This window comes from Colobus angolensis, unplaced genomic scaffold (genome assembly GCF_000951035.1).
Source record: "Colobus angolensis palliatus isolate OR3802 unplaced genomic scaffold, Cang.pa_1.0 Scaffold224, whole genome shotgun sequence".
In the NCBI taxonomy this organism is placed as follows: Eukaryota; Metazoa; Chordata; class Mammalia; order Primates; family Cercopithecidae; genus Colobus; species Colobus angolensis.
Window position 1 is genome coordinate 4,256,009 of NW_012115422.1, and position 12,579 is coordinate 4,268,587.

The following is a 12,579-nucleotide window of genomic DNA, read 5'->3' on the forward strand; positions in this document are numbered from 1 at the left end:
TTGGGGAAGTTCTCCTGGATGATATTCTGAAGTATGTTTTTCAACTTGGTTCCATTCTCTCCATCTCTTTTGGGTACCCCAATCAGTCATAGGTCCAGTCTTTTTTGTATAGTCCCATATTTCTCAGAGGTTTTGTTCATTCCTTTTTCTCTATTCTTGTCTGCCTTGAAGACTGTAGTCTTCAAGCTTTGAGATTCTTTCCTCCACTTGGTCTATTCTGCTGTTGATACTTGTGATTGCATTGTGAATTTCTTGTGTTGTGTTTTTCAGCTCCATCAGATGAGTTATGCTCCTCTCTAAACTGGCTCTTCTGGTTTTCAGCTCCTGTATTGTTTTATCATGATTCTTAGCTTTTTTGCATTGGATTACAGCATGTTCCTTTCCCTCAGCAAAGTTTGTTATTACCCACCTTCTGAAGCCTACTTCTGTGAATTCAACGATCTCAGCCTCAGCCCAGTTCTGGGCCCTTGCTGGAGAGGTATTGTGATCATTTGGAGAAGAGGCACTCTGGCTTTTTGAGTTTTCAGTATTTTTGCATTGATTCTTTCTCATCTTTGTGGGATTATCCAGCTTCAATTTTTTGAGATTGCTGACGTTTGAGTGGGATTTTTGTGTGGTCTTTTTTATTGATGCTGTTATTGTTGCTTTCTGTTTGTTTGTTTTTCTTTTAACAGTCAAGCCACTTTTTCGTAGGGCTGCTGTGGTTTGTTGGGGGGATTGCTCGTGACCCTATTTGCCTCATTTTTCCCAGACATGGAGGTATCACCAGTGGAGGCTGTGCAACAGCAAAGATGGCAGCCTGCTTTTTCCTTTGGGAGCCCCATCCCAGGGTGGGTAGTGACCTGTTGCTGGCCTGGATGCTCCCGTAGAAGGTGTCAGGAGACCCCTGTTGGGAGCTCTGACCCAGTCAGGAGGAATAGGATGGCTGATTTTTGGTGGAGCAGGTGTGCCATGTTGGGGATAACCCTTCCATGTCAAGACTGCCTAGACTCTTCGGAGCTAGCAGACTGGAAAGGCTGAGTCAACTGAACTGCAGAGACATCGGCTGCCTCTCCCCCAGGGGGCTCTGTCCCAGGGAGAGATCAGAGTTCTGTCTGTGTAACCCTGGCTCGAGTTGCTGAAATTTGCACAGGGAGTCCCCACCCAATGAGGAGCAATGGATTGGGGTCCCACTTAAAAAAAGCAGTCTGGCCACAATCTGGCATAGCAGCTCTGTTGCATTGTGTGGGATTCTTTCTTGTTCTGACCACCTGGACTGCCTGGAACTGGCAGGCTAGAACAGCTAAGTCAACCTAACCACAGAAATGGTAGTTGCTCCTCCTCCAGTGAACTCATCCATCTCAGGCAGTCTCCAGCTTGTTGCACTGTCTGACTGGAGTTCCAAGCTAGTGAGTCTTACCTTGTGAGGTGAAAGTGTGGCCTGCAGAACAATGCTGCTTAGATCCCTGGATTCAGTCCCCCTCCTAGAAGAGTGAGCACATGGATCTCCCACCTTGCTGGGATTCCTGGGGCAGAGTCTGCAAAACTCCTGGGTTACTATGTGAGCCTGAGTGACTGTTCTTTTGAGACTCTGCACAGCTCTGTGTATTGAACTCAAGGCCCTGGTGGCGTGGGGTCACCAGGGGATCTCCTGATCCAAAGGTTACAAAGACTTGTGGGAGAAGTGTGGTTTCCCTCATGGGGTTGCACAATGTCTCACTGCTCTGCTTGGATGGGGGTGGGAGTTCCTTTGGCTGCATGCTTCTCCCAGTTGGACCATCGCCCCACCCTGCTTTTCTTTGTTCTCCATGGGTTGAGCTGTCTGCCTAGTCAGTCGCAGTGTGAGAATCTGGATATTTCAGTTGAAGGTGCTGAATTCAGTTGCCATTTTCATTCTTCTCCATGAGAGCTGTAGGCCACAGCTGCTTTTAATCAGCCATCTCAGTCCCCGGAGATTTCTATAAAGTAAAATTTTTGAAAAATGTCGTTATTTTTGACTTTATGGGTGTTATATATTAGTTTGGTACTTACAAATCACAAGTTAGTATATAAATGAAGAATTTGAGTTTGTTAGACTTTGTCTTTTTGATGGCATAATTTTTAATTGAAGCTTTGTCTGATTATAAAAAGGCTGTTAAACTGCTTAGCAATTGTAGAACTCACCCTGAGGCTAGATAATTGTATATACTTATCAGGGGAACCCACTCCCAGTATTTCAACGTAGGTTCTTTCTATTTTTCCCTAAGTGTCGGCCAGTCTGAGAAATAAAGAGAAAGAATACAAAGAGAGGAATTTTACAGCTGGGCTGCCAGGGGTGATACCACATTGTCGGTAGGTCCGTAATGCCCCCTGAGCTGCAAAACCATCAGATTTTTATTAGGGATTTCAAAAGGGGAGGGAGTGTACGAACAGGAATTAGGTCACAAAGATCACATGCTTCAAAGGGCAATAAAGATCACAAGGCAAAGGACAAAGCAAAGATCACAAGGCAAAGGGCAAAATTAGAATTACTGATGAGAGTCTATGTTTGGCTGTGCACGTATTGTCTTGATAAACATCTTAAACAACAGAAAACAGGATTCGATAGCAGAGAACCAGTCTGACCTCAAATTTACCAGGGTGGGATCTTTTCCCCACCCTAATAAGCCTGAGGGTACTGCAGGAGACCAGGGCATACTTCAGTCCTTATCTCAACCGCATAAAACACACTCCCAGAGCGGCCGTTTATATACCTCCCCCCCAGGAGTGCATTCCTTCCCCAGGGTATTAATTATTAATATTTCTTGCTGGGAAAAAAATTCAGCAATATCTCTCCTACTTGCACGTCCATTTATAGGCTCTCTGCAAGAAGAAAAATATGGCTCTGTTCTACCCAACCCCACAGGCAGTCAGACCTTTGGTTGTCTTCTCTTGTTCCTTAAAATTGCTGTTATTCCATTCGTTTTCAAGGTGCACTGATTTAGTATTGTTCAAACACACGTTTTACAATCAATTTGTACGATAGTGGTCCTGAGGTGACGTACATTCTTAGCTTACGAAGATAACAGGATTAAGAGATTAAAGACAAGATAGGCATAAGAAATTATAAGAGTATTAATTTTGGGAACTGATAAATGTCCATGAAATCTTCACAATTTTTGTTCCTCTGCCGCAGCTCCAGCTTGGGGACCCCAACTCCGTTTGGGGTCCCTGACTTCCTGCAACATACACTAATATTTTTGTTGCTTCTTATGTGCTGCCCCAGAGTAAGAGTCACTTTGTCTTTAGTCATTGTCTGTCCTGATGTGTACTTCCCTCTTGGATAATTTTTGTCCACAGAAATTTTACTGGCCTTGAAAACTCGTTCTGGTTCTGTATCTTCTGTAGTATAGTCTATTTCAGCCCTATGGGAAAGTGATAAATTGATCTCACCTTATATTTTACAAAAAACCCATTTAATGTTCTCAAACTAACCTTCAGTCATGGAAAAGAAGAAGATCCATTCAGTAGTCACTGTGATTCAACAATTGGTATAGGTGCTTAGCTTTCTATTTATCACATCTCTGGTTAGTTTCAGGTTCTCTGCTCATGTGTTCATCTCACAAATTAAATGTTGCTGCAGACTAAGCTAGGTTGTAAGTTTCTTAAGAACAGGAGTCATAATACCAATTCCATGTATTCTGCAATGCTAACTACAGTGTTCTGAGTGTTAAATATTGTGCATTCAGATATAGATATATAAATACTTTAGTGATAGAAGGTAGTTTTAAATTTTATACATGATAGTAATACTTACTCTATATCTGTAAGTTCAAGTATCTTGAAGGTGGTCACCTTTTTATTTTATTGGGAATACCTGAGACTGGGTAATTAATAAAGAATAGAGGTTTGTTTGGCTCATGGTTCTGCAGGCTGTGCAAGAAACATGGCATCAGGGTCTGCTTCTGGTGAGGACCTCAAGCTGCTTCCACTCCTGCAGAAGGGGAAGGGGAGCTGGTATGTGCTGAGATCACATGGTGAAACTGGAAGCAAGAGAGAGATGGTAGGGAGGTGCCAGTCTCTTTTTAAACAACCAGGTCTTGTGGGAACTAACAGAACTCACTCACACTTCTCTCCCTCCCCCCAGGGCATTGATCTGTTCATAAAGATATACCTCCATGACCCAAACACCTCCCACTAGGGGATCAGATTTCAACATGAGTTCTGGAGGGTTCGGTATCCAAACTACAGGACTCCTTTAAGAGAGTGAAAGGATAAATCACAGAGTAAGAGAAGATGTCTAATATATATATCTTTCATTTTATAAATATATAAAGATTTCTTACATGTAATTGAGAAAACAATAACCCAGGAGGAAAATGAGCAAAAGACTTGAACTGGTTTTCAAAATGGAGGATATCCAAATGGACAGTAGATATAGGAATAGATGCTCAATTTCATAAGTACTCAGTAAAATTCAAATGAAAATTGTAATGAGATGCCAGTGGAATGTCTCAGAGATTCAATTATAGAATTTCTATTGTGTTCTTTTTTATAGTTTTTTTATTTCTCTGCTAAGATTTTTTTTTTTTTCTAATATTCCCTGGAAGTACATTTTCCATTTTGTCCATTGGCATAGCTATAATAGCTGCTTTAAAACCCTTGTGTGCTACTTCCAGTATCTTGGGTCATTTTGGGGTCAGTCATCATTAATTGTCCTTTTTCTTGATTATGAGTCATACTTTACAGTTTGTTCTTGTCTAGTAATACTGGAGTGTGTTTTGGACATTGTACATGATGTAGGAACTCTGGATTCTGTTATATTCCTCTGAAGAGACCTTTAAAAAATTTGTTTTAAATCAAGCAATTAACTTGACTGATCTGAAACTCTAAATTCTGTCCCTCTGTGGTGAGCAGCTGAATTGTCTGTCCAGTTTTTTTTTTTAACTTTAACTGGGCTTCCTAGAATATTCTAGTATGTTTTCTATACATGCCATTAAGAGTCAGCCAGACATTTGGAGAGAGCTGATAGATAGGTTCCTGTCTTACTTGCTTCTTTCTGTGATTTCCCAGTATGCTTTCCAGATGCAGCATTCACCCCAAACACTGTGCTCTGGTTCTTTAAGCCAGGAAGACTGTAAATTTTTAGTATTTTTATTACCTTTTGAGGCACCAGCTGGGGCCTGCCATGAAGCTAAAACTTACGTAAAAAACAAAACCAAACTGGAAACTTATGAACTTACGTAGTATTTTTTGCTTTTTTTCAAATGTAACACACCTTTCTCCCCTATTTTTGACTGCTTTTGGTCTGTCTATACTGCCTTTGGATAGCTGGGTTTTGTTTGTTTTGCTTTTGTTCAGAGTTTATAGTTACATGTGAAAGTGTTGGTTTGATAGTAGCTGCTTGACCATCACTGGAAGCAGAATTTAAGCTTTAAATTTAAATGAAGATACTTTACTCTAATATTTCTACTTTCTTTGTACCTTAGGTACCCTCTTAGTGGCATGGGTTTACCAACATTTAAAGAATGGATCCAAAATACCCTTGGAGTAAATGTGGAGCATAAAACTACCTCTAAAGTAAGCAAACAAAAATTATTACTAATACATTTAACTGTGTTTTTAAACCCAAATTAATATGATTTCTCTTTGTAATTTGTTATATTGGATTCACTGCAACTGTCATGTTTTTTGTTATAAAGCCTATTAATTATATTGGCCTTGTTAGACTGTTATGGGCAGTTATTCAGTGTCACAGATCTAGACCCTAGTCTCACAATTTATCTGAGATTTATCTGGCAAACTTTTTATCTACTCTGAGCCTTGGTTAGTTTTAGAATTGGGAGTAATAACTATTTGTTCTGCCTCTCACAAGGTAGTGAAGTGCAAATTATTTACTTCCTTAAAGAGTGCTTGTTACAGAAATATAAGTTGCTGTGATGTTTAGATTATTTAATAGACTGACCATAATCTAGGATTAATGGAGAATAATTTAAAATAAAAATGTAAAATCACATTTAATATTAGGACATTTAGAATATTTGAAGAATTATAAAAAGTAAAAATTTGATTAAGATATGAGCGATTGAGGATTTTAGTTTGTTCATGTAGTTTCACTTTTCTGAAAGTAGAATTAGGAAACTTTAAACTGTATATATATATATATATATATATATGAAACTAATGAAATATTTAGCATTTCTTTTTATTATTATTTTTGTTGTATTTTTATTATTATTTTGCTGTAGCATACTATTCTGTATTCCAGTCTCTCTAACTGGATATAAGTTCCATAAGTACAGGGGCTATGTCTTATACAATATTCTCCACTGTATCCAACTTGTTATTAAGTGGTATAGGTATTTGGTGAGTACTTGTTGGGTTTATTTAAAAATCCACAGTTATTTTATTCTAGTTATTAAGTTAGGCTGAACAACTAATTCTACCACTCCCAAGCCATCTTTTAACTTTTCCTAGAGGTCTCTTTTTTTAATCTCTTAAATTCTCTCTCTCTCAATCTCTCGACTATTTGCAATTACTTGTTTTTGACATTGATACAATTCACATACCATAGTTAGAAGTTTCACCAGTTTTTGAGCCCTTTTCAGTTCTTAATGACTTAAAATATTAATATATTTTGTTGGAGTTCTTTTAGTATTTCCTTCTCCTATGGGATAAATTTCACAAGGTCAAAATACTTTTTCTGTTTAACTCACTGTTGTATCCTTAAGACCTTGAAGAGTGCCTAGCTTATAGCAACCACTCAATAAGTATTTATTATGCAGTACCTTAATAAGAGATTAAGATAATATGGAAGTATCATATTTGTTCTTTGCATATTCTTATATTTTCTTTTTTCCAAATACTGTAATGATAGCTTCCCCCCATCCCCCATAGCAGATTTTACTTGGCCAGCCATAGGACCTCTTCCTATGTTCTAGGCATGCTATTAGGTGCTTTTCACAAAAATTATCACATTTAACCTGCCTTCCTTATAATAGCCCTATGGTGATAATCTCATTTAACAGATGAAGAAGCCAAGGCTCATAGAAGTTGGGTGACATGCCCAATGACTCATAGTTTTAACTTTGAAGTTGAAGATTAGATTTCAAGTTACCTGTTAGGTGAAATTGAATATCAAGTTTATAATTATGTTGTGAGTTTTAAAGCAGCTCTATAAAAATGGATTTATTACCTATTTTGAGGCTTTCTGTTTATCATTTTAAAATGGCAATTGAATAAAAAGAAATGCTAATTTTTTTTTTTTTTTTTGAGACGGAGTCTCACTCTGTTGCCCAGGCTGGAGTGTGGTGGCGTGATCTTGGCTCACTGCAAGCTCTGCCTCCTGAGTTCACACCATTCTCCTGCCTCAGCCTCCCAAGTAGCTGGGACTACAGGCGCCTGCCACCATGCCCGGCTAATTTTTGTTTTTTTAATTGAGGCAGAGTTTCACTGTGTTAGCCAGGATGATGTTGATCTCCTGACCTCGTGGTCCGCCTACCTTGGCCTCCCAAAGTGCTGGGATTACAGGTGTGAGCCACTGCACCCGGCCAGAAATGCTAAATTTTATCGACAGATTAAGTGTAGATAGTGTACAAGTCAAGTAACTTTCTCCCAGTCTCCTTAATCTGAAATGAAAGATTTGATACTTTGCTATCTTCCCTGTTGATTATAATCTTTAGAAATGATTGTGATTAACCAGAGCATTTGTAATTTGTTACTCTCATAAAGTTAATTTCTGTATATGTTGTTTTGTATTTTCCTATGCTTCAGCCTTACTTTGAATGTTTTAAAAAAAGTCTACATTTTGTAGTCATTCTCTCTAACTTAAGTACCCAAAATTCGTTGTCTAAAAATAAGTCAAAGAAATCAATTTTATTTTCTAGGCATCCTTAAATCCTAGTGATACACCTCCTTCTGTTGTAAATGAAGATTTTCTTCATGACCTTAAAGAAACTAATATTTCATATTCACAAGAGGCAGATGATCGAGTATTTAGAGCTCATGGTAAGTTACTTTATATTAGCCCTATTTATTTTTAACAAAAATTTTCTATATTTTAAGCTGTTTTTGTGTTTTTGTTTTTTTAACCACAAAACAGGTCATTGTCTTCATGAGATATTTTTGCTCAGGGAAGGAATGTTTGAGCGAATTCCTGATATAGTTTTATGGCCAAGTAAGTTTTCCCCTCCTTGTATCATTAATTTAGTATTGCTAAATTTTAAGTTAATTTAATATTGGAAATATGTACTTTTTGGCATATGAGTTGTAAAAAATATAAATTGCTGTATTTTTAAGAGAGTTTACATAACAGTCTTGAAGCTCTTTCTTGACCTGGTTGTTCTGAACTAATGGTTTTAACAATTCATTTTGTTGCTGATAATTAAATAATCATTTCAAATGTAAATAATCATATTGAGATGTCAGTAGAAAAATGTATTTTTGGATAATTTGGAAGCTTCATGAAATTAGTGTCAGTGATACATTCAGATATATAGAATTATTAATATAATTGAGTACTGCCAACTAATATTAGTAATAATTTGTTGATATCAGCTCTGAGCTTTAAAAAGCCTGGTCAAACAAGTTTTATGTATTATATATATGCATACTATGTTTGAAATGAATAATTACATTTTGAGTAATTATTAGTGTTTGGCTGGGACGGAAGGTAGATGAGCGTTGTGTTATAATTTTACTCTTAGTGAGTAGTAGGTACTATATTTATAAATCTGAGGTTTTTTACCCATCTCTTTTAGCAGGTAATTTAAAGCAGAACAGGTATAGTGTTCCTTGCTGTCCATTATTGCATTTTTGAAAGAGTTCTATTGATTTTCTGATTCATTTTATCTTCAGATCTTCCTTTTCAGAGTATGTATTTTATTTTTTAATAAATTGGATCATTCATAGACTCTCAGTTCTTAAATGAGATCCTTCTACTTTGGAGGGACTGTCTGAGGGAAAAATTATACTTCAATGTGGGGGCAAGAGGCAGGTGAGATACACGGAAGGAAAATCCAAGAGCTTATGTAGCAGAGATGAAATTACTTTCCTGATACTAGTATATTATTCTATGCATTTAGAATATTTATTAAATAAGTCTTTCGTCTCTGTTAGTTTAGTATAGAAATTTTAACTGTTCCTGAGGAAAAGGTATTCTCCAACAGAAGAAATATTTTTGTTTTGCCTGCTTGTTTTTTAGTAGCTTTAGGTTACTTCTCTACCAAGATTTGGAGAAGGTTTATTCTGTTTATTACTGGAAAACATGAAAGCAAAATTTATCAATTTCCACTTCCCACAAGAAACCTAATAGGCCATCCTTTGATGTATCTTAATAAGAACTTTCAAGTGTACCTTCTAGGCATTTTCTTCATGTCTTTCAACATTAAAATACTGAGAGAGTTGGGCTTGGCAGTGTGTTCCTGTAGTCCCTGTTACTCAGAATGATGACGCAGGAGGATCACTTGCCCAGAGTTCGAGTCTAGCGTGGACTAGTAAGTCCCTCATCTCTTAAAAAGCAAAAACAAAAACAGAATAATATAGTGGAAGTACATTTTGCTTTAAGAAATCCAAATATTCTCAAAAACCCAGATGTAGTAAACAATATTTCACAAAAGTTTCTTTGCTTTGTAAAATCCCTCCCATTTTATTGGTTCCCTTGCACCTTTGCTCTTCCACTTTTTTTCCATCCCAATTTCCAAATCAGTTCCTTCTCATTGTGTATCTAGGTTTTTGTGAAACCATAAGGGTTTTCATGCCTTATAATTTCTTGCCCCTTTAAGTCTCCCATACACACTTGGGAGATTAATTCAATAATCCTTTTGCCAGCTTCTTCCATACTTCAAGAATCTCTGTGAATGGTGTATTCCTGCATGAATCAAGTTTATAGTTTTATTCTGTTCAATATCCTAGTATCATGACTTCTTTGGCAATAGTTTCCCAACAAGTTATTAAGTCACTGAGGTCTTTATTTAATTTTAATGTAAATTTCCACTGGCGATGAAGTCCAAGTTTTTCTTTGTAGGAGGCCTCGTTTTGAGACAATGAAGAAATTTGAGGCAATGCGGTATTCCATAGAGTGGTTGTGGCTGTCTCATTCTTGCAACACACACACACACACACACACACACACACAGACACACACACACAACTAGGAAATCTATTGTAGTTGTCTTTAAGTCTGGCTTTGATCTGAATCGGAATTCTATGTGTTGCTTAATAGTATGCTTAGGGCTTGTTTAAGAGTAAGGACAATTACTTCACTTATTAAATTTAGTGTTTATGCATTATTTTCATTGGCTTAAACACCAGAACTTTAGGACTGTGAAAATACAGGCTAGGTACTGAGGATAAGCAGTGAATAAAACAAAAATCCCTTCTAGTGCCATAGAATTTACTGAGGGGAAACAGATAATTCACAAATAAATATGTAACGTATTGGTTAGTATTAAGTGCTGTGAATAAAAGCATATAAGAGGGTAACGTGAACAAGGATGCGTAGTGGGATGGATGCAGTTTCAGATAACATGGTTAAGGAAGCCTTTTGATTAGGTGACATTCCTAGAAGATAATTTTGCCTTGTTGAAGATTTTTTAATAGACATCTTTGGGTATTTTGTGAATTGTTAATTAATGAATATTCTATTTAGTAAATTTACCACAGAGAGCAAGCTTTATAAGCTTAATCCAAAAGCTTGAAAATAGATATTTATTAAAAATTGGAATGATACAAGTGACATGTTTTCTTAGCTTTACACAAACCTTAGAAAAGATAATGCAACTTTTATAGAACTATTTTTGTATTCATAAATGGATATTCATTTGCTTTCCTCAGCATTCTTATTTCCTGCTGAGTCCCTAGGCTCTTAGCAACTAATACTGGAGTTTTGCATAGTTTTCTTGCCTCAAGTCTCACTCCTCCATGCCATCTCTTACTATATCAGGAGATTGACTTTTCCAAAACAATCTCTTTGCCATCTTGTTCCCCTCCTTAGGAACCTCCACTAGTGTCCTATTGCCAGTCAAGTTGAGTCTTAGCACCTCTTGCTTGGCATTTAAAATCTTCCAGTCAGTTTTTTGTTACTTATATAACTTTTACAAGCATAAAGAGAACCCTTTAGTTCTGTACAAAGGAAAGGAATTTATGTGCAGTGTATTTTGTGCAATATTGCAAACATTTGTTTAAACAATAAATCATCAATGGTGCTAAAATTAGGTGAAAGTATGATGAGAAACATGGTATTTTACATAGTCTAAGATATGTAAATACTGTGTCACTAGGTTTTCCTACTATAAGGATACTGTGTTTCTTGTTGAAGTTAATAAGTATTTGAACAATTAATACCTGTTAATATTTGAACCTATTAATATTGAATATTGAATAAATTATTTGAACAATTAATGCCTATTAATTTCAGCAAGAAACACAGTATCCTTATAGTGGGGAAACCTAGTGACAGGGCCTAACCAAATGATGCATTAAGTTAACATTACTGGAAATGAGACATGTTAATATCATGTGCTTCTAGATGTATTGCACTGAGAAAGATGCAACATCACTTCTGTGGAATTACTCCCAAAATATATAACCTGAACTTAATCATGAGGAAACATCTACAAACCCAAACTGAGGGGCATTCTATGAAATAACTGACCACTGTTCTTCAAAACTGTCATGGTCATGAAAGTTAAAGATACACTAAGGAAATGCCTATTTTTAAAGAAGACATAAGGCAGCTAAATGCAGGGTGTGATCCTCAAGTTGATTCTGGTCCAGAAAAGAGGACATTAGTAGGACAATTGGAAGCATTTGAATAAGGTCTGTAGATTAGTTTATTGTATTGTATCAGTGTTGGTTGCTTGGTTTTGATAGTTGGACTGTAGCTACATAAGATGTTGATATTTGGGGATGTGAGATGAAGGAAAATTCTTGTACTGTCTTTGTAACTTTTTTGTAAGTCAAATTACTTCAAAATGAAAAGTTAAAAAGGTAAAGTGTTTTAATACTCAACTCATTGTGTTAATGAGTGAATAAATGAAGGAAAAGTTTAGATAAAGAATTTCATAGGTTCTTATTTGCCAAGGTTATCAGATTTTATTCATGCCTCTGTAATTAATTTATTTTCCCTTTCTTCAACAGCATGCCATGATGATGTAGTTAAGATTGTGAATCTAGCTTGCAAATACAACCTTTGTATCATACCAATTGGTGGTAGGTATTGTGCATTTTGAATTTTGATATGTAAATTTCTTCTATTTAAAATATTTGTATTTTAAATATTTGCATCACCCTACTGAAAACAAACCTTACTGTAATTGTGATGTGGTTATTCTAAAAAATTGGTCGATGATGCTCTTTTGTGTTCTAAGTAGAATTCCTTAAACTGTTTGAGACGTGGTATACCTTAGTTCATGGCTTTTTCCTCTATGGGTCCTAGTTGAAGCTGTGATTTAATGCCTGAATAAGAAAATGTTTCTGCTTTAGTAGTTACTTTTTAACCTGTATATTTGTGGAGATAATTTTCTTTTTCAAAAGCTAAATGTAAATATGTCCTATATAAACCTTTGAGATTAGCATAGGAATGATGATGAGACTCCCAACAATTCCAGAAGCTCCATATTCCCTCTTCAGCTGATGCTTTCT

General features: G+C 36.3%; 1 protein-coding gene across 2 annotated transcripts in view; it reads left to right on the forward strand.

Annotated features, from left to right (window-relative positions):
• Positions 1-12,579, forward strand: part of AGPS (alkylglycerone phosphate synthase) — a 157,831-nt gene that overhangs the window by 39,711 nt on the left and 105,541 nt on the right. For both annotated transcript variants that reach the window (XM_011944033.1, XM_011944034.1), the window contains exons 3-6: positions 5,427-5,517; positions 7,824-7,944; positions 8,039-8,113; positions 12,076-12,147. In XM_011944033.1, coding sequence (XP_011799423.1) covers positions 5,427-5,517; positions 7,824-7,944; positions 8,039-8,113; positions 12,076-12,147 — 359 coding nt within the window. The remainder of the gene's footprint in view (positions 1-5,426; positions 5,518-7,823; positions 7,945-8,038; positions 8,114-12,075; positions 12,148-12,579) is intronic.